Source organism: Rattus rattus, chromosome 2 (assembly GCF_011064425.1).
Source record: "Rattus rattus isolate New Zealand chromosome 2, Rrattus_CSIRO_v1, whole genome shotgun sequence".
Lineage (NCBI taxonomy): Eukaryota > Metazoa > Chordata > Mammalia > Rodentia > Muridae > Rattus > Rattus rattus.
The window spans coordinates 62,700,838-62,723,028 of record NC_046155.1 but is presented as its reverse complement, the minus strand read 5'-3'; the positions used below and the strand labels follow the sequence as shown (position 1 = coordinate 62,723,028).

The window sequence follows — 22,191 nt, the reverse complement described above, 5'->3', positions numbered from 1 at the left end:
CCCCAAAGCCAGCACTGGCATGAGCCCAGTCAGGTCAGTGCACAGGTCACCACGATCCCTGCAAAACTGCATGGCTCTCAGACTACTTGGCTCTCCTGGGCATTCTGAACCTGGATGGACTTTGACACCAATTCCACTCCATGATTTTAACTGTGCAGCTGCAGAGAAGTACCAATAGATGTTCCCAGAATTAATTTATAGGCTGAGATAGGGTAGCCTCTGGACATTGCAGCTCAGTCTAGGACTGGGGCTCAGGCCAAGTCAGCCACAGTTGGCTATTGTACAACACCCTCCCCTTCAATAGCCCTGCCCACAGCTCTCCCACAAGTTAAGCATAGAGTTGTGACTGAGCACAAGGACAGCAAGGTTAGCGAGGGAGTTAAAACTATGCCATACTGGCCCCCTGACAGTTTCGAATTAAAGGTACTTGTGGCATGAACCGGCATAAGCCGATAGCTGACCATCTTGTCTCCTAGGAGTAAGAGCGGAAATTCCTTCCCTAAACTGAAAGGGAAGCAATACAATATCCTTACTCAGAACCTGAGACCAGAATGAGAGACCTGTGTAGACCGCACTTGTATGCTCCTGTTTAATCCTCCTACCTGACCTGCTTGTTTTTTTTACATGTCAGTAGCTATGTGATGCCGGTAGCTTTTGGTCAGACCACTTAGACAGCTAGCTGTCTTGCACACTGCCCAAGTAGTGGCCCTGACTTCCACTGCTCCGCAGTCCTCCTTGAGCTCAGCTCTGTCCAAAGGCTCTGGGCTATCATGGGGTCCCTCCCCTGGGCACATGCGTCAAGCCAGTAGCACTCGCTATCTCCTGGGCAGCAGGAAATCCCACTTTGGGGGCAGCACCTGTAGAGGAGCTTATAACATCCCTGGTTTAGGTTGTCTTTAAAAGAAGATTGTGACTCAGACCCTCCAGGCACCAGCAGCCACCAAGGAAACCCAGGAACCTCACCCTCCTGGCTTCTGTTTTTCTGCTGGTGACAGCAGTCCCTGCAGGAGGCATGGCCTTCAGGCACAGATGCAAGGGCTGGGTGCTTATTTGTCACTTCAGTCCTCCGCACTGTGGGGAGAGATGCTTTTCAGGGTTTTCTATAAAGACTGCTAAGCCAGGCTGGACCCCTTGTCCTGCAGCCAGCCTTAGATATGGTCCTCTGGCCCAGGTCTTCCGGCCCCAGCTTTCTGGTCACAGGACTGGCTGCAGATCAATGCTACACTTGGAGCAAAGAAACAGAAGGAGCATTGTGCTTCATCTTTAAGCTGGAGGTGTCCTTCCCTGCCTCAGGCACCCTCACAGCTGCCCCCAAAGCTTCTGCACCAAGACATTTTTAGGTGTCATATGCACCCTGCCACCTTCTTGTGCAGCTGGAACCCAGCCTGAGCCATTCTGAAGAGCTTCGTCGGGGAGGTGTTCTGTGATCACTGAGGAAACTATAACGATTAGCACGTAGCCCTTGGAGGCACCTGCCTGGGTCTAAGGTGTCCCTGGAATTCCCTCTCTGAGACTCACACTTACCTCTCTTTCTCTAGTTTTCCAGGGTTATGGTGTAGGGTGCATACAGGAGACAGGGCAGCTGCAGTCCATCTAGTATAGGCTGCCAGGAAGCCCTTCTGATGGCCTGTGAGGGACGGCTTATGTGGATTGGGGCTGGAGGGCAATGGGTGCTGGAGAACATGACCCAGTCACTCACCACCGGTCTCTAAGTGATCTGCTCCAGTGAGTGGACGACACAGATCACTTTGCCCTATCCCACGAATGTGACAGGAAGAGCAGGAGTGGGGGGCTGCTGAGACGTCAAGGGTGAACAGAGGAATCCTGAAGGTAGGAAGAGGCCATATCTTCTCCAAGGCTAAACCAGCAGGAGGTTGGCAGGCCAAAACGGGGAACAACAGGGTAATCAGTGACGGCCAAGTGTTGAGCCACAGATATTTTTCTCCCTGGGCTAGCAGCAATCCTTCTTCAAATTATTATTTTGAAAGCCTATTGGAATTTTCAGAATGAAAATAAGTGTCAGCCCCAGCAGGCCACTCATCCTACCTGGTCCTGAATCCAGGCCTTTCTCTGACTGACACTTTATTCTGCTCCCAGTGAGCAGAATTATGGGCCTGTTGGTCTCAGACCCGACCAGTCAGAGCATGGGCTGGGGGTCTTCTCTTGCAAATATACCTTCAAGCAGGAGGCAGAGAAGGCCAATTACTTCTGATGCAGATGTGAGCAGACTGGGAAACGACCCAAGGAAGGCTCCCTTTGGGGGGTGGGGGGCAATCTTGGCCTAGCAGGTGCAGAGCCCTGGGTGATTCTGTCCCTTTTGTGCCTCCCTCCCTATAAAAGCTGCCTGTGTAATTTCCCGCCCTCCTGAGGTCACTTACACACACCCACACACACCACAGGCCCTGTCTTCAGGATCCCCATGCGATAAAAAAAAAAAAAAAAAAAACCTTCCCTAACGCAGTGCAGAAACCCCACAGCCATTGCCAGGGAGTCTCTATAATTTTCCCACTACAATGAGCCACTGGGAGCTGCTACTAGCTACAGAGCCACGAAGAAACAAAGAGAGCAGCAGGCAGATGTGGGTTTCCTGAATCGTTGCGCTCTCGATTCCTAAGTCTAACGTTAGCCCAGCTATGGTGAGGGTCTCTGAGGACATGACCAATGGCAGATGTCCTCACAGAAGATAGGAAAAACAAGTATAAGCAGGAATAAGGAACAAGGTCACGTGAGGTGAGATGAATGTAAAGACCATGGTGGCAGATGGCCACAAGCCAACAACTGCCAAAGATCATGGAGATCCAGCAGCCAGAGTCCAGGAGCCTCAAAATGCCTTTCTCTCTTGCCTGCAGGAAAAGCCAGTCCTGTTTCCACGTCAGATCTCAGTCTTTAAAGAGTACAAGCAGTGTCTGCTTGGGTTGGCATGTGGTAGGACTTTGTTGCTGTCCCAAGAAGTCAAATAGCATGCCCATCCTGAGCATGTCTATCATGTGTACACAGGCTCCCTGGGGAGCCAAGACCTAACCCCGTACTGCACCCTCACCTGTCATCTTCTCTCTCTTTTCTCTCTCCTAATCTGGCCCATAGTCCTTCTCCTTAGTTATCTTAACCTTCTCTGTCTTCCCACCCAGGCTGGCTTGGCCATGTCACTGCTGAGTGGGGCTGGCCCAAGAGCTCTGGACTATGGAGACACTCACAGCTGCTAGGGCCGAAGCTGAGGAACAGACCAGCTGGAAAAGACTGGCTCTGCTGGCCTCCAATGCCAGCCCCTTCAGAAAGGCTGCAAGGAGGAGTTTTGTGCTGCCCCAGTGTAGAGGGACTGCAAGTGTGGCAGGTCTGACAGAGCAATGTTTCGAAAGGTGAAAGGAGACCCAGGGCCTCTCACAGCTAAGCCTTTGCTGCATGCCCCAGTGAACTGTTTCCCCAAAGGAAATTGGTCTGGGCTTTCTGGGCCACTTCCTCAGTAATCCACTTACACCAGACAAAGAGGAAGTGGGATCAGGTCTCAGAGGAGGGAGCCCTGCTGCTCCTGGTCTGCAGGGCGCCCTTCGAAATGCCACTGCTCAGCCTGGAATAAGCTGGTGACTAATGGCGGTGTAAGTACCATTCTAATTGAATGCTGTTTACACATCTTGCAGACTTAAGTGATTCGCCACAAGCTCTTTTTCTTTCCAAGTCATTTTTTGTTCCCCAGAACGCAAAGGGCTGACAACAGGTACTCAAAGCCCCAGAATGCCATAAGGAGCACACCTTCTGCGAGTGGCAGAGCCCAGGGAAGGCAAGCCTGGACCACAGTGCACCAGGGAAAGAGCCTGCCTTCCCCAGGACTCTGTTGCTGTCAGTGCCAGCAGCACAAAAAAAAAAAAAAAAAAAACAAACAAAAAAAAAAAAAAAAAAAAAAAAACAGGATGGGTTCTGGAGGTGTATGTGGCTGCCAGAGAGTTGACCTTAGGAGAGGGTTGCTGGGTAATGAGCGTTAAGAACAGTGTTCCTGAACAGAGAACCAGGCAGCTCACCTAGAAGCACAGCAGGACGAGAGATAGATGAACAGAGAAGGATGCTCAGACAACTCACAGGTTTCCCTGACCGAGCAGCAGAGACCACGAGAGTCTCCAGCTTCTCTCAAGAGGTTGTGATCTTGAATAGATTGGTGCTCCTCAAGTCCCATCCTGGGCCTCTTCCTGGACCAGCTCCTGCAGTTCCCTAGTGAGATAATGTACTTTAATCTAGACCATCTCCCTCACCTCTATGTCTGTTTCTGGCTCTCCCTTATAGTCTCCTCTAACCTCTGTCCCTCAGAGACTTACTTCAGGGGAATGCTTGTCCTTGAGGAGGTACCACAGCTCCATGTGCTAAGGATGGGGACACAAGCAAAGAAGAGAGGAGCAGGTGTGACAAAGACTTGGTTTTTAGCTCTCAGCGCTGCTCCCTGGGCAGCAGCTGTGGAACTAAGGAAGCTTTGGGTGTCATGGTGTCAGTCACTTCTCGTCACTGTAACGGACACCTGACAGAAGCAGCTCAAGGGCTGAAAGATTTGTTTGAGCTCACAGACTAATAAGGCACAATTCATTATGGCGGGAAGGAATGACAGAGGCCACGGTAGCAGACACCTATGGCGGGAACCCCCATATCCCGTAGGATCAAGAAGCAGGATGAATGCTGGTGCTTGGCTCTTTCCCCCTTTTTCTCCCCTTTTCTTCAGTTTGCATCTCCATCCCATGGAATGGCGCTGTGCCCATTGTAGGTGGGTTTTCCTCCTGAGGTAAAACTCTCTAGAAACATTCTCATGCACACCAAGGGATGGTCTCATGAGCATGCCACCAATATGTGGAGAGACAAGCAGGCCAGTAGAACAGAACAGATAATCATGAAACGGACCAAAGTGCACAAAGACACTTCTTGTGCCATGACAGTGGCCTCTCGAACTTAAGTTAAAAAACGAATTTTTGGGGTTGGGGATTTGGCTCAGTGGTAGAGCGCTTGCCTAGCAAGCACAAGGCCCTGGGTTCGGTCCCCAGCTCTGAAAAAAAAAATAAATGAATTTTTAATAAGTGATGTTATCAGCATCAACTAAGTTGTTATATGAAAATTTGATTCATGTCTGACACTGCAAGCCAGAATGGGCTCCAGGTTATGAGCTTTATCCTGACACATAAAACCCAGAAGCAATAGAAGAAAACACGACGATGTCTCTAAATAGAAGTATGGACACATTTCTGTGGCTCTGAAATCCAAAAACAGTTTGGAACATAATTGATTTAAAAAGCAGCTGCATAAAAGAAAATATCATGCAAAGGAAAACCTGTATAAATGGACGGGAAATATTTGCAACTTAGGTCAGAAATAAGGGTTGTCATTTCTAATAGACATTATGCTCTAGAAACAAACATACCAACTAAAGAGAAAAATAGAAATAAAGTAGGCAAGTTAGACTACCATAGAGGAGTGCAAGGCCAAGCTAAGTGAGCTGCCATGCCTCATCTACCAGACTGGCAAAAGTCCAAGCAGCTGGCAACACGCCCTGTGGCAGACACCCCATGGAAGACAATGGTGCCACCCCTATACAGGGGGACTTGGCAATTCAAGCACAATTCGTGTTCACCGCCCTCCAGCCCACATACTCCACTTCCAGGAACTAACCCCAAGACATATTGCAGAAGCACACAGGCATGGCTAAAGCATGAGACGTAAGGCCTGTGGGCTTGTCGGCACACCTGAGACATAGCAACAGATCATGACATGAACGGCCAGCAATGATGTCCTCTAGAGGTGCACATGGCCTGGTCCTGGAACCTGTAGATGTGTTACTATGCATGGAAAAGGGGCTTTGCAGCTGTGATGCTTGAGAGGAGGATATCATACTGGACCAAGGGCATCTGATGCTGCCCCATGGTCCTTAAAAGACAGTGATAGAGTGGGGGAGAGGGAGAGCCCAAGTCAGAGAAGAGACACAAGACAGAAACAGGCCTAAACGGCAGTGAGACTACCAACCAGAGTGAGAAGCTCTTCCAGACCTGGGAGGCAGATTTGAGATGAATCCTACACCAGAGTGTTCAGAAAGAAGGCAGTGCAGCCCGCACCAGGCTGCAATATACAAACGGTAGGCTCTTTGGACAGTCACTGCCAATGTCAGATGCCCAGGGGGCTCGGGCAGAAGCATGGCTCTCTGAGGACGAAGGTTTGCCTCTGATAATCTGATAAAGACTACGTGGAGATGAAGAAAAGCTCACAGACAGGGTCCCTCAGGACAGAGCAGCCTGGGCCTCAATCAGAACCACACAGCAGGGGAAGGAGAGGCCGATACAGAGCAAGGGGACCAAACACTCCTGTACAGACTCACCGTCAACCTGATTCAGGGCAGTATCAATGATAACGGCCATAAGGCCATTGGGAAGGCCCTGAGTCTGCTGAGTGCTCTCACGACCACACTGTTGACTGTTTGAGGTGTGCAAAAGTTCTGTAGCCATGCTTAAGACCATCATCCTTGTGTTGTGAAGGTACCAACTGCAGCACAAACATAAGAGGTGGGCTGCTCTCTGTAATTCAGTTGAACGCAAGAGAGGGACAAGGAAGAAGTTTGGCTTCCACAGGGTAGACAGGCGTGTGGTAGGCCATTGTAAGTCTTTCCTCTGTTTTGGAGCTGTGGACTTCAGTGGCTCCGGATGACCTGAAGGCTGCTGTTTGCAGTGACCAGTGGAGGATTCGCTCAGCACTAGCACTGAGCTCTGCTCTGTGGAGAGGCTGGAACCCCAAGCTCAGCCTAAGATGAACACAGTCTTCCCTGGAAAGGATCAACACTTGCCCTGTTGTCCAGGACACAGAAACTTGTTTAGTATCACAAGGCATGAGGCTCCCACAGGCGGTGACAACCAAAGCCAGCTGATATCTCAGAACAAAGGGGTCTCCGGGGTGCACAGGCAGAGGAGGAAGCAAGTCACATGGTGGGCAGAGGTCATGCAAGGCAGTCATAGCTTCCTACGAACCTCAAAGCACGACCCGTATCTCGGACGGCTCTGTCTGTCAGCCCCATGAGCTTCACCAGCAAGGGGAGCTCCTCCAAGCCCAACAAGCAAGGGGTAACCATCCTGCCCCTGGCAGTCAGCAGGGCCACCCTCAGCTGAACACACTTGCTTGGTCCTCCCAAGTCAAGCCACCCAGGGACCAGATATGCCAGGGGGATGACAGGTGGCCTTCATATGCCTGTGAAGGGAGGAAAGCAAGAGCTCTCCGCCTAAGCCTGTCGCAAGGGAAACAGCTATTTTTAAGGCACCAGCGCTGCCTGGGTGACCCTGAGAGGCAGGCCTGGCACATTCACATCGTGTTTTGTCCCACTTAGGAGCATGTGGTAAACGCTCTGCTGCGTGCTGGCTCGGCGGGGCGGTGGCCAGGAGGCAAGTCCAGAACAAGCCATTAGAAGAGGGACTTGCAACAGGCTCCTGGTACCCCAGACCACAGCATCCCTGGCTCCCACAGCAACCTTGATGCCTACCATGTGACTCCTGGGCCCCCACAGCCCTGGTGGTACTCCCAGCCAAGACTCAAAGTGTAGCTGCCCTCAGGAGAACTAAGCCCCTCCCCTTGATCAGCCTTCTGCAGCTGATGCTGACCTCACCTCCTGACCTTCAGGTCATCTGAGGAACCCCTGTAGCTCTGCTCAGGACTCCCGGGGGTTTCTTTTACCTCCAACCCTGGATGGGGTGGAGATCTCTTTGATCCTCAGCACTTTCCCTCCTTCAAAGCCACCCTAGCCAGCAGCCCTGGCTTTCATGAAGAAAGGCTACTCATGGAGACTCACTTGCTGTGGGCAGGCACAGGGAGCCTCCTGGGGTGAGGACAGGGCCTAGATGGCATCTGTAGAGGTGTGTGCTTGGGGGTCCACAAGAAGTTCAAAAACCATCAGGCAAACTGGGTGCCCCAAGGCCACCTCTCCAATGAGCGTCCCAGGTAGAAAAGGTCGTGATTCACTCAAAGTTTACAGCCCAGAGTCAACCTGGGCCTGAATGACAGAGCTCTTTGGTGGGCGGGTGAGGGCAAGCACCCTGCAGCTGGGCCACCCTGTACAAGACTCACTTGGACCTGACAACTGTCCAGTCTGAGTGTCTCTGCAGTCCCTCCCTGGGCCCCATCTGCTGCTGTGGTCCCACAAGGGGATATAAGGTCCTCCTAACAGGAGCCCCCCACCCCTCCCCTCCATGACTAATGTGTACGTTTTCTGACCCTTTCTCCACAATCAGCAAAGGGACAAACAAGAGGCGGTTTCAACCCGTCTTGGGTCACGACCAACCCAGCTAACAGATGTCACTGTTCTGAGGTCTCCAGGGCACACCCCCTGACAAATGAGATGGCACCACCAAATCTGCTTGGTCCCTAGAAGTCTCATCAACTCTGCCAGTGGGGTAGACGGCAGGACGTCTGTAAGAAGGGAAGAGGCAGATGCCTTAGCCAGAGCCTGTGTGCTGTAGAACTGGAGGGTCACAGGCTGTCGAAAATAAAGCCCAGGCACCTGCAGGGAGCACAGCATCTGTGACCAGGGTCAGCAGCACCGGGCAGCATCTGGAGACTTGTCACTGCCGTTGACAACTCTAGTGGCCACATTGAGCTTACTCTAGTGGTACTTTCCATAGATGACATCCACACTGTGACAGCTAATCCCATAATGGGGCCATAGAGCAATGGGCCTAACATCTACAGCACAAATATTTGAGATGCAAAACCCCAGAGTTCAGGATTCAGGGCCTGGATGTCTTGGAAGAAAATGGTGGCAATTAAAGGTAAGAAAGTCACTTGACAACTGATGTAAGCATCAAAGGTCGGAACAGTGCCCTCCATCCGGCTGGATGTATCAGAGTCCCCTGGCTGAGAACAAGGACCACAGAGAGTACAGTACCACTTGCAAAACTGAGCTGACACAGGCTGCTTCCCAGTGACCTTCTCATCCTGGTATCGTGAGTGATCCACATTAGCTCCAGGCAGAACTGGCTCCAGCAGCCCCAGGGGTGACCCTGGACCCCATGATGCAGCATTAATCATGCCAGCAATCACATCCCAGAAGTTAGGCGTCTCTGAGCTCTCTGTGGCTGTGACTGGCCTCCTGCTGCTGTGTGGAGCATCTGAGAACCGGATCCTCCACAGACAGAGCTAGTGAACCATAGGCCCAGTGATGTCCCACAATACTCCTGGCAGGATGCAGCCACGGAGAGGTTGCCATGGCAACCAGTGCTGCCTTGTCTCTGAAATGCTGGGCAGAGGCAGGGTGTCCTCATTGGGGGCCATGTTAACAGATCTGTCGGGAAGGGGCAAGAGGACCCTGGTCCAGCTGCACAACAGCCGAGAAAGCCCCCAAATTGCACGTCTACACCTGAAGATGACCTTCCTCTGGCTCAAGCCTCCCCTGGATTTATCTAAGGATTTGGGGACTGAGCAGAGGCAGAACTCCTGGAGTGGTTAAGGCCGATGTCACACCAAATCTCTTACTTCTTCTATAAACTGAAAAGAAGGTGACTGTGTATTTGGGTCTGAGTCTTTCTATTGGTGCGCAGTCCTTCCTTTTCCACACAATGGCTCTATCAGTCCTTCTCCGAGAGCTCTGCAGTCAAAATACAAGGTCCAACTGCTTAGGAGATCTCAGGCCCAGACTGGAGTAGAGGAGAAAGAGGCCAGGTTTCCCTCCCCAGAAGTCACCCTGAAGCCTCTCTGTATGTATGAGCCATGGCTGGCCGTGGTCTGGGGACGGAGAGAAGAAGGAAGGGGGTCTAAGGAACAGAGAGTGACCAGAGAAGTAGGGAGGTTAGAAAAGATGGATGGGACTTATCCAAATTGAAACTAGGCTCATAAGGCCCTAGGGTGGAAGAACACTCCTGCCAAAACAGCAAACTATGTCTGCTGTCCCAAAGCCAACCAAGGTATTAAAATCCCCACCTGGACCAGTGCTCTTGCACTCCCTAAAGGAAATCCAGACCCAGGAGTCAGGGATCTCCTTGGGATCTTCCTAGCATTTCCTTGACCTTCCACTTGCTAGTGACATGTCTCAGAGGATCTTTAGGACTGACACCTTGCCTACAGATAGCAATGACAACATTAACATTCAGCCTTGAGCCTGCTTAGCACATCACAGAAAACTTGCCTCTAAAACTCCTCCCACCCACTGGAAACCAGAAGCAAATCCTATCTTTCCAGCAAGAAAAGCCCACAGGCTGCAAGATCACTCTCTTCACTGCCTGGACCCCAGATTGGGTACAAGTCCTGTATTCAAGTCTGTCCAGTCTCTGCCCAGCCATAACAGAGCTCTAGTAAGCACCCCTTCCCTTTGTTCCTGGGGCAGGGGCAACATTGGGGTACACAGAGCAACCAAGTCTCCAACTAGGAAAATGAATTCCTTACACAGCAACCAAACACCGCACAGAATAGCACAGTACACAACTCTAAGAACACATGACAATAAAATATGGACCACATGAATAAAGGTTTCAGTTGACATCCCAGGCCTGCCACTTTGTGGTCCTGAATATTGTGTGGTAAAGGCATAGAAAAGCAACAAATGCAGGGATGGTTTCCTAAGAACGCACCAGATCTGCTAAAGATTCATCCTGTAGGACCCTTACCACTTCCGCTCTCACTGTTAATCTTCCCCCAACATATTTCAGACCCCCTTTCTCCTTCTGTCTATGCCCAAGTCAAGGCCAGCCACAGCTCACACAGAGGCTTTGTTCAGGCGGTCTGGACTTAGTGACTTCTGGGGAGGGAAACCTACCCTCCTTCTCCTCTACTCCAGTCTAGGCCTGAGGTCTTACTCCTAAGCAGCTGGGTCTCCTGCTCTTCAAGACCAGCTTGTTTTTCCCAGAATGGATGGACGCCTAGAAGAAGAGCAAGTCTATGTAGCACCAGTCAGTATCCTTCCCACAGAGATGTGCAGGATTCCAATAGGATGTTTCTCAGGGCATTGGTTAAATGAGAAAGCTGGGTGTGAAGCTCTGACACCTGAGTCAGGAGGCCACTAGAGCCTGCTGGTGACCCTGGGCACTCAGTTCATGCTTGATGAAGGAGGACGTAGTATAAAGCCAATACTCAAAAAGATGGCCCCATCGGGTGGTCAGGGCCAACATCATTCTATCTCAAACTGATGATGGGAATTTCAACCAGTCGGTCCTTCTAGTTTCCATCTCTATCTCTCTGCCAGTCATTCAATGTTTGCCTTTCTATTTCTGTATTTCTGTCTTGAGCTATATTCCCAAACATCCTGCCTGTGTGTCCCAGTTCACTCCACCTTATGGAAACAACCCCAGCAGATTCTGCTCCCAGGAACAACTTAAAGGGGCTTCCTGCTCAACAAATTCATGGCAATAAAATCAGCCCTCAAGACCCCAGCTGGAGGCCAGAGGAGCCTGGGCCTTCCACAGCACAGGCTTGAGCCTCAGACACTGCCCTGCCAGGCTCCTCTGAGACATAGGAAATCTCATCAGCAGATCTATCTGTCACCATCAAGGAAACACAAGGAGACAGCCTCTTGCTTCTGCTGGGAAGGCTACGACCAGAAACCAAATCCTGACAAGTATGGGCGGGGATGTGGAATGGTATGCCCTATGGTAGGATGGTAAAATGTTTTAACACAGTTCAGCCTTTGCCGTCCCTCTAAAGTCACACAAAGATTCGGCAATTCCCCTCTGAGCAACAGAATTTAAAGCAGAAAGATCAAGAAACCATTGTACACTCATGTCCACAGCCAAGAGTCCATCCGTGGGAAAACACTGTACACAGGTCAGTAGGATTGCTCCACATTCGGAAGGAAGGGACCCTGACACACATTACAACACGTACAAACATTGAGGACTCTTAGCTACATGGACCCAACCAGAAACAAAAGACACGTTTTTCACAATTCCACTTACTATAGCATATTTAATGTTTGTGACCCCCTCCTCCCAGATTCCTGCATTAAAATCTTAAGCAAGTAGGTGTTTGTAGCAAATCCTGAGGGTGGGGAAGACTCATGAATAAGCATGTCCTGATGAGGAACCCCAGGGAACTCTGACCTCTTTCCACCATCTGAGGGGCAAATCCAGGAAGCCAGCTGCCACCCGGCACATATCTGTCTCCATTTTGAATTTCCAGCATCAGTAACTACTAGAGATATTTATTGCTCCAGCATCCAATACTGGTGCTTCCGTCATAGCAGCTAGAAATAACTGAGGCAAGGTGTCCTGAGTACGCAAAACCATAGGGACAGAAAGCAGAATTCTGCTGCTAGAGCCTGGAAAGGGGGCAAGAGAGAGTTATCACTTAACAAAGACGGCTTTGGTTTTTGCAAGATGAAACTGAAATCTGTCACATAGCAACATGACCATGGTGACATGGGGATTGTGCATCTAAAACATGACCAATATTATATATAGTTTACCATGTTTTTTGTTTTTATTTTTTTAAGAAATTGAGAAAACACTCAGGGACTAGTTATAACAAATTTGTATAGCCCATCTCCAAGAGTCATGGCCCCGACAGGGGAAGTAGCCATTGGTTAAAGAAACATTGACTGGAAACATTGGTCTCAGGTGCACATATTTTTGCCACTGCCTTGCACACGGCGGGGCTTCGGTGGGTTTCATCTGTCTCACCTATAGGAAGAGCTGTCTGCAGGGAAGTCAGCCTCTGAAGCACAGCATGCAGGTGGATGTATTCGCAGCCCAGCTTCCCTTCCAGGCCCCCACTCCTTCCAGCCCGAGTCTAGTACTGTGACCACTGAGAGTATCAAAGGCAGAACCTAGTGTGTGAGTCGTTGACTCTCTCAAATACCCACCAGACAGCCACAGCCTAAGACTCCTGGTGACCCAACTAGGCAGCTAATTGGGGTCTGGAAGGAGCGTTCCAATTGTAGCACCCACCATCTCGACAATGAGCCTGTCCCCCCATCCCCACAGCAGCCTGCTCCCAGCTCAACAGCTCTCAAAGACAAGACTTGGTCACAGGAGCCATAACCCTGGGTTTCTGCAAACTTGACATAAGATAGGACATGCTAGATGCTGCCCTCTTGAGGGTCAGGGATACCCCCTGAAGGAGTAGAGGGGGGCAATAGACACAAGAAGGGTTGGGTAATGGGTGCCCTGAAAGCCTCCAGGGGAAGGAAATGGAAACATCCCTGGAAAACAGCACCTACCCTTTTCATTTCCTGAGCCCAACCTAGCCCACTAATGGTGGTCTTCAGTCTCAGATGTTACAACCCAGCCCTCTTCAGACCTAGGCTCTGAATGCCTCCTGATCAGGGCACCTCCCAGGATCGGCTACTTCCTAACCCCAGCTCCAGCCGCTGTTCTCTGCCACTGCACAAAACTCACCTGCCTGACCCTCTTCCCTGCCCCCTCCGCGGCCCTGGCAACATCCGCACAGAGGAGTCTCAACTGGACTCAGGCTAACCATCCTCACAGACTCAAAAACAGTTGGCCCATAGGAGCCTCTGGGGCCCAGGGGACTAGAGACGCCTCCCTGCGGTTTGTTGTCCACACTGGACTAAACGCTCATCTGCTGTGACTTAATTCACCCCAGGCTTCTGCAACCAGAACAGCCATCCTTTGTGACACAATGAAGTAGGGGCAATTAATCACCCTCAATCACCCTGTGCTTTGTACTCTGGTGGCGGCACAATCTCTTTGGAGAAGGCTTTCGGAGCCTAAATAGACTCAGCAGCACAGACAGCTGCGAGGCTAGAGGGGAGGGAAGTGCCCGGACAGCTGAACGCAAACGTCTGTTCAGGAGGGGTCCATCCACAGCACGTCGTGCTGCAGAAGCCGAGGGCTAATTCCAGGCTTTTCAGAGCTCTTGTTAAATCTCTTTGAGTTATAATTACCCCCAATCTGTAGCTACCACAAGGCAGCAATCAGGAAGTTAGATCTGGCCAAGAGAGGAAAGACAAGTGGAGACAGACTCCACAGGGCGCCTGCTCGAGGGACAAGAGCCTTGCTTTTGGGTTGGTCTGGAGGAAGAAGGCTGGGCAGACACACTGGGTCTTGTCACCTTGTACCTAAGGAACCAACATAGATGCAACCTGGCCTCTGAACTACAGTGTGTAGCCCAAACCGATGTCTCAGCTGGCAGGTCCATGAGATGTCACAGTAGCTCCTGAGTCTTGGGGAGCTGGCCGCACGATGCAGCCTTCCAAGACTTATTGTGGAAATCACTCAGACTGCAAGATGGCTACGGTACTGTGAGTGGGTGCATGTTGGAACACAGAACCCCTTACAGGGTGACCAAGGTTCTATGGAACTAAACCAGACCATGATCTGTTGTCAGCTGAGCTGAGAGCCCAGAGACCCTGCCTAGAGGATGGTGGAGGGCTTCTCTAAGGAGGAATGGAGTAAGTCTGTATGTAGCTCCATGGTCCCATACGTCTCCACCCTCCACCGGCCCACCCAGAGACTCTTCCTTACCTTGCCAAAGCTGCCTTTCCCAATTGCTCTCAGAATCTGGAAGTGGTCGAAGTTCACTGTGAAACAAAGCAAAGAGACACCAGGTAAGGCAGTGGAAAGGCCCCAAACTAGGCACAAGCCCCACCCTTAAGAAGCATGCATGCCCCTGCTTAACAATCCTGCAGTCCATCAGAGACCCATCCACTCGACCTCTCAGGAGGGCTGATCAGGTCCCTGGGTGAACTCCAGCTGTGCAAGGGATGGCTCAGACCCTCCTTGCAGGATTACTATGAGGTAGGGACACGTAGACGACCACAGTCAGGCTTCCAGACTTCCTCAGCTGCAAATCTGCAAACCAGCAACTCCACCGACATCGTATCCCATGAAAAAATGTGCAACAGGAAAGCCAGGCGTCTCAGCCCTTGGAGACCCAGCCCCTGCTCTGGGATTCACCGACAACAGGATGGAGCGCTGGCCCTGCTACAGCTCACTGGACAGGCCTGGGATTATAATGACTCTTGATTAACAATGAGGAACAGCACAGGACAACATTCAACACAGCCTGGTTGTTTTTCCCAGGGATCGCCAGTGCCCACTGATGCAGCCTCTGCTGCCACAGGCCTGGTGAGCTGGGCACCACCTACCTGTGCACTGAATCTTTGTCAGAGGAGAGCTCTGATTCACAGACTTCTAGCTGTGACCTGATCCCCTGGGGTCAATATAGGCCAGTCTTTTCTACTGTCCTTTTCTCATGTAGGGCCTGAGGGATGGGCTCAGGCAGCCTGGATTTCTGCCCAGCACCACTTAGACAGGTCCCTCTAACTAATCCAGGTCCTCAAGTGTATACCACTCCACCTGGAGGTCTACCCAAGGCTTTGGGCCTTTTTGCATAGATGCCTACCCCAGAGAGGACCCAGGCTGCCTGTGGCTCCCAGAACCTTACACGTTCACTCCATAACCACTTTCTCGCTGGAGATTTTGGGAGGGGTGAGACTTCCATTTCTTCCTAGCTTATGGTTAATGAGGCAGGCATTCTGTTGCTGCCCTAGAGTGGAAACTAGGTTGGTTGAGGAGTAAGTGAACAGACAGGGTGCCAAGCACCAGGCTGGCAAGCATGTCAGGGAGGCCTGTAGGGAATGGGTGCAGGTCTCACGGGTGAGAACACACAAGCATCTCACTAGACCTGAACAACATGAGACAGCATGTTCCAGGCTGGGATCTCTGACCCTAAGGCAGCCTAGTTGGTAGCCACCTGCTGGAGACCTGAGCCCCCCCACCCCCGCCGACACACACACACATACGTTGCCCTCAGTACTCAAACTCATCCGAACCTCCTTCCTCTGCCATTCATCACTTTACAGCTTTTTTTCTTTTTGAGAAAACCTGAATACTGCAATGAGAAAGCACTCACAGCAGGGTGGGTGGCAGCCAGCCCCACTGCCCCGCTCCGATGAGCAGGAAAACACAGTTGCTGTTTGGGACAAGCCATTACATCTTCCAGCTAGGGCAGGCTAGGGCAGGAAGGTTGGTTGTCCAAGCCCACTCATGCGGTGGAGACAAAGCTAAAAGAGCATGGTGAGGGAGTGGCGGCATGGTGGGCACAGTGGGAATGTGTAGACACCATTCAGCAGAGGCTCCGATGTACCGGGCTCTTCTCTTAGGCTCCAGCCTGCCACATAGCCCTGGATCTGCACAAAGCCATGAAGCAAGATGAAGGGATAGATGTGATGAAGTGTCACACAAGGTTCTAACTGCAATGATCAGCGATTGGAGAAGGGGTCTGCATCAGAAGCAGAATCAGCAGGCTGCAAGTGGAGGCTAGGCACTAACCTTAGGGTGTGCCAGCATCTTGATGGAGGGGAACAAGCCTGGGCCAGCCACGGTGTAGTTTTTGGAGACTGGGTTCCACCAGCAAGCTCTGATCCCTGTGCCTGCCCATTCTGAACTCAAATATAGCTTCTGCTATCTAGAGGTCCTTGGCCTCCTACAGCTGCACATGAGACCCTAACTCCCTCAAGCACCCACCCACAGTCTAGCAGCTTCATCCACTCCAACAGATGGAGAGAAGTATGAGGCTTCATGCCCACCTCCAGAATGCCAGCATTGTCTGTTGGACCCCTACCCCCAGCCCCAGTGGTGCCTAGAGTCCAGCCCCAAACCACCTGAGAAACAAACTAGGCATCCCCCTGCTTGTGGGCAGCTCACTGTGATGTCCCTGGCAGCCCCTCGGCATCCGGCAGAAGGCAGAGCATCAAGTGTCTACCCGACAGCTGTGAGTTCACACAGGAACTCAGCTAAGACAACTAGCCTTTGCAGAACACAAGTGATTTTCTGAGTTTAATCTTTCCTGGCAGGAAAGGATAGAGAATAAATAACAGGTCAGAGGCATGTGGGGATCTCCCCGCAGCTGTCTGTCCTACGCCATGCTCAGACACCTGCACAGCCAATATCACCATCCAGATGTGTGGGATGAAGCCTTCTAGGAGGGCTGGGTGTCATGGCACATGTTTTTAATCCCAGCACTTGGGATGCAGAGGCAGGTGGGTCTCTACGAATTCAAGGCAAGCCTGGTTTAAATATCGAGTTCAGGCTAGCCAAGGATATATAATGAGACCCTGTTTTAAAACAAATAAACAGGGGTTGGGAATTTAGCTCAGTGGTAGAGCGCTTGCCTAGCAAGCACAAGGCCCTGGGTTCGGTCCCCAGCTCCGAAAAAAAGAAAAAAAAATAAAACAAATAAATAAACAACAACAACAACCAAGTCTCCAGGCTCCTCCTTACAGGATCTGCTGGGTGCAGAGCCAGCGTGGGCTCAGTGAGACCGGTGGTTTGGACACTGGCCTGTCTGTGGCCTCCCACCAGCCCTCAGCTTCCTGTGGTGGGCTGGGCAGCTCTGTGGCTGCTGCCCGTGTGCCCATCTCCTTGGATCTCTGCTTTCCTCCTCTGCTCGGGGCACATGAGGAGCTCCTCTGCCAGCTCCTGCAGTAGGTGAGGGAGCCAGGCCTGCACAACTCTATGCTGGCTGTGGCCTTGAAAAGAAGCAGGTGCCAGGTGGCTTCAGGTTTCAGTACACAAGCCTCTCAGGCACAATCATTTCATAACCAATTCATAAAAACAGGGAGACGCGACTGCTATGGGAGTTCCCCGGTGTCGGAAGTGAACATGGCTTGTACAAGGAAGACTCCGCCAAGCTGAGGGTACCAAGTTCTTCACTGAGACAACCTACCCTCATGGCAACAATGGACAATGGGCATGTGAAGCTGTCTTTGGTGTGGAAAAAAAAAAATCAAAACAGAGATTCCTGACTCTCCCAAACCTGCCTTGTCAACTACAGGCTTGTCCCTGTGAGCCACCAGGCCAGCTCTACTTACCATCAGTCTCCTGGCAAACTCGGCTGGCCTCAGCTCCGAAGATGGTTAGCACCAGCCGTGCTGCACATCCCCAGATGCAGGCTCCTCCCCCTCTCTTTAGGGTCCCATAGCAGCCAGGAGTCCAGATAACAGCAACGCTCCCCCGACCTGGTACCCAGAAGAAGAATCTGAAGCCCTGGGGCCTCTTTTCAGTCTTTTCCTCATTTGGGAGACACGAAAACTCGGGTGTGGAAGAAAATACACTAGGTAAATGAGTGGAAGGGCTGTTGGGAAAGGGGGTACAGACTGCCCGTTTTTAGGAGATCACCACAGGGACACTTTCAAAGCTGACCTTGGGCTGAAGAAAGAGCCCGGATGAGAGCTGAACAGGGCAGTCTGTACAAGACAGCGCTATTTGCCCTGTAATTGTGAGGTGAAATCACCCACCCCCAGTGTTCAACACCTCATAAATTATCAAGTAAGAAGAAGAAAACACTAGTTCAATCCCCAACAGATTCATCTTACATGTACACATCCCCTGCTCCAATCAAAACTGGTGTTTGAAGAGGAGGCGGTCTGTCTCGCGCGCGAGGAAGTGGCCCAGCTCGGAGCTCCAGGCCTCCAGATGCCTTCCATGCTACCACACGCTGAAGAGCGTGGGCACAGACGCTTCCCGGGGCAAATAAATATTTCAGAATTGAGGGGTTTTAAAATATTTATTCTTCAAGGGAAGCTTTTATTCTGCAGAGTGTGGCTGCAAGCAGTCACTGCTATATGGGGCAGGTCATCCCTCTTGTGCCTGGAGCCCTGAAACTATTTTTCTCAAGGATGTGGTACCAGGGAGCCACACAGAGTGCTGTTCAAGTCATTCGTTGGGTTCACAACCACAAAACCAAACCCAGCAGGAAGAAACAGGGTATCTCAGTGTCCCAGCCTGGGAACTCAGACAACCTCTAGACACGTGTGCCCTCGATGTGACGTCTGACCATGACCCGAGACCTTCATTCAACCGAGGGAGTGAGGTGGGAAACACACAGCAAAGGAAAGACAAGGGCTCTCTGGCTGAAGATGGTCAGCACGGCCTCCTTCCTTTCTGGATTCCCTGCGTCTGCCAGCCGCTCTGACAGTGGGGCCCGAGCGGGCATTTTTCACACAAGAGTCCTTGGCCTGTTTAGATCATTCATGGAGTCTTGCCCACTGGTCCTGTGAGGGTAAGCAAATGAAGGGTAGCCGGAAGGGGCAGATGACGCAATCATTCCTATGACAATATCAAAAATACGTATCAGCTAAAAAGTCAAGGGAAAGCCAAAAGCATCACAGTTCACACAAAATTCGAAGCAAAACCAACAGGTATTTGAACATGCTTCTCCTAAAAAGCAAACAAGCAATCTGGGTGCAAGTGACCAGGCCAGGCCTCCTCCCCTGCCAGACAGGGCACCTCAGCTCTGACATGGAGCTCACCAGGCAGACTATGGCCAGCATAAAAGCAGTTGTTTCCCAAAAGGAAGCAATGGGAAAGTGCTAAGTCACTAGGCTCTAAGCTTAAACACGGTCCTTTCCTAAAACAGACAAAAGCATGCCCCTGTGAGGAAGGCAGAAGGAAGATGGTCCCCGGGAAAGTAAAAATAGACCCAGGGCTGCACCGTGAGTCATTCTATTGTTATCCGTGACACAATCAATGCACAGCCTGAAGGCCTCCCCCGCAGGCCTGGAGGGGCAGCTGTGCTCTCCACATTCCCAAGATGTCTCCAGAGAGTCCTGTCCAAACCCAGGAGAGACTCAGGAACTTAAGAGAAAAGCCAGGATGGAGAGTGCTGCCAGTAGCCTCGGATGGAGTCTAGGCTGGGAGCCTTTCACAGTGCGGACTCTCTCTCCTGGTAACCTGTGAGAGCCTCATGTCCTCCACATCCTCCTACAGTGCCAGTCCCTCACCCACAGGACAGCTCCACACGAAGGGGGAAAGCATCTGAAGTGATGACAAGATTGCACAGTACAAGTAAAATTCACCATTCAGTCCATGACCCAGAAATGTCTCATGAGGAAAATCCCCCACCTGGAATGACTGGCCTGGCTGGCCATGGTCCCATGGCTTCTATAAAATGTGTGGCCCAGAATCATGGGCTACCTGGGGTACAGGCTCTTGCCTTGGTAGGAACCAGTGAAGAGCCAGCAAGTCCAACTCTTTTCTGCAATTGGCCACCTACATGGTACAGGCAGGACCCAGGAGCAGCCCTCTCTGCCTGCCTGACTGACTCTGAGCTGCTCAAGACTAAGATGGCACCCTTTCTATTCGAGAAAGCTGAATGGGGTCGACCAGTTAGCCGGCAAAGAAATCTAGGGTCCTAAGGTGTGAAAATGGAAAATATTTTCTGCCCTGGCTGGACCCCACGTTACCTCTTTCCTTATCCTGAAGATGTTGCTGGTCCCAAGGACAAACGTTCAGATGTAAGGAGTAGGGAAGTTGATGTCTGCTCTGGATCTGACGCTGGACTCCTCAGTCCAGAACATCAAAGATGCAGGCAATAGTCAAGTGTACTTACTGATGTGAGTCCCAGAAGACTCCCTCAGCCATCTCCCACCATGCTGGCCCCAAGCAGAGCATTGTAGCCTTCTAGGGCCATGAACTTGTGGCCTATGTCACTTTGTGGACTGCCAGGGATGTTGTCCTCAGCTGTCACCCCAGTTAGCCAGGCCACACAGGAAAACACAGCCAGGTCCTTTGGTCCCGTCTGGAAACATCCTCTGCCATCTCTTTGCCTAGCTACCTGATGCTTGCCTTCAGGCCTTCCTCTCAGAAGCTGGCTGAGGTCTGGTGCCCCTCAGAGCCCTGCCCTTGTATCTTCTGCTAGTGTTTGTCTCTAGCCCTGGGGCTGGAGCAAAGACCTCTTCCTGTGTTTCCCTGCAGCAGACGACATGGGATTTAGAGGTAGCTGTGATAAAGCTGAAGTTCCCCAGGGATCCTGGATTCCAGAACAATCCAGGCTTCTCATAACCAGGATCATGCCAAGGGCCAGGGGACCTGGAGCTCCTCCATCACTACTCTGTAGGGGCAATGACCTGGCCCATCCCCCACCTTTTGTTTACAGTAAATGCTTCCGCTGGTAATGACTTCCCAGACTGTTCTGCCTACCCTGGCCCTGCCACCTGAGCCAATCTGGCATCCTGTTCCCGTGTTCCATTCTGACATCCCCAGACTGCAATGGAAACTTCCATAAATTAATAATTAGGGCAGCAGTCAGATCAATACAATGGCTCTGGCCAGCCACAGCACAGCTCCTGGGGCTTGTGGGGAAGCTGCCTGGTACGGGCAGAGAGCCTACCCTACACTGGCCGGAACATGGGGTTCTCCTGCAGTTGTGGGTAGCAGTGCTTCCCCCAAGAAGGCTCAGGGAAGCCTATTGTCCAAAGCCTGTCTTCTCCTAACCCCTCAGGTGCTTGACACCCTTAGAATCACCAGGGACAGACCTGGGAGATTCAAGTCCATTAGCACCCCACATCAGACAAGGGAGGACACACTGATACTGATGATGTGTGTGTGTGCGTGTGTGTGTGTGTGTGTGTGTGTGTTTGTGTGCACGTGCATGCACGCGCATACCTGCACATAGGCTCTACTTTCTCTTGCCATGACTTAACACTGAGACCTAGGGAATACCACTGCTGTGCTGCCAAGCTGGCTTTAGTCACCACCAGACTTGGACTTCCACCAGCTCCTGGTCTCAGGTGTTTGGGGAGTCAGAGAGCCAAACCTGCCCGGGCTCCCATCATTCAAATCTCTGAGCTGGTAAGGCAGGATAGAGTGGAGTTCTTATCCAGGCTTTCCCTTGCAGAGGCCAAAAGGATTCGGGGTCTAGCTGTGTCACAGGATTCCAGGATCGCAGACAGGAAACCTGTGGTGCCCCAACGTTGATCACAGCCATACATACTCTCTGTAGACCTCACTGCTAGGGGCTATCCACACCTCCATGCTGCTCAGGGTCTCAGAGCTTCCTCCACTGCGAGCCACCCTTGCCCCTTTCAGTACCACAGGAACCCTCTCCCCCAGCAGATATGAATTCTAGGTTTGGAGTACATGTGCTCCTGAGTGCTGGGGTGGATGGCTGCTGGAGTACAGCAGTAGCCTCACACAGCAAGAGCCCAGCCAAGGGCCTGGAACACTAGCCAGCTCTCCCGAGTGGTACCAGGAATGTATTAGCCTCATCATGAAAATATGGAGCAGACAGGCCATCCTGAGAGGAACCTGGGATGGCCTTGCCAGCAACTGGTTTTTGTGTGGGAAACAAGTCCTCTGCCTGAAACCATGGTTGAAGGTGAGTGGAGGGAATGTGGCCAGGCCAAAAGCCTGAAGGAGTTTGACTCAAAGCTGCCCTTCCACTGGCTGCTGCAGCATCTGGGCAACTGCTCTGCAGGCCATCAGCAGCCTGGAAGAAGACAAGACAGAGGGGTCCTAGGAA

The 22,191-nt window shown here is 51.6% G+C and overlaps 1 protein-coding gene across 1 annotated transcript in view; it reads right to left on the bottom strand.

Moving 5' to 3' along the window:
- Positions 1-22,191, bottom strand: part of Stk32c (serine/threonine kinase 32C) — an 80,380-nt gene that overhangs the window by 18,260 nt on the left and 39,929 nt on the right. Inside the window, exon 2 of the mRNA XM_032892362.1 lies at positions 14,412-14,467. Within this exon, the coding sequence (XP_032748253.1) occupies positions 14,412-14,467 (56 nt within the window). The remainder of the gene's footprint in view (positions 1-14,411; positions 14,468-22,191) is intronic.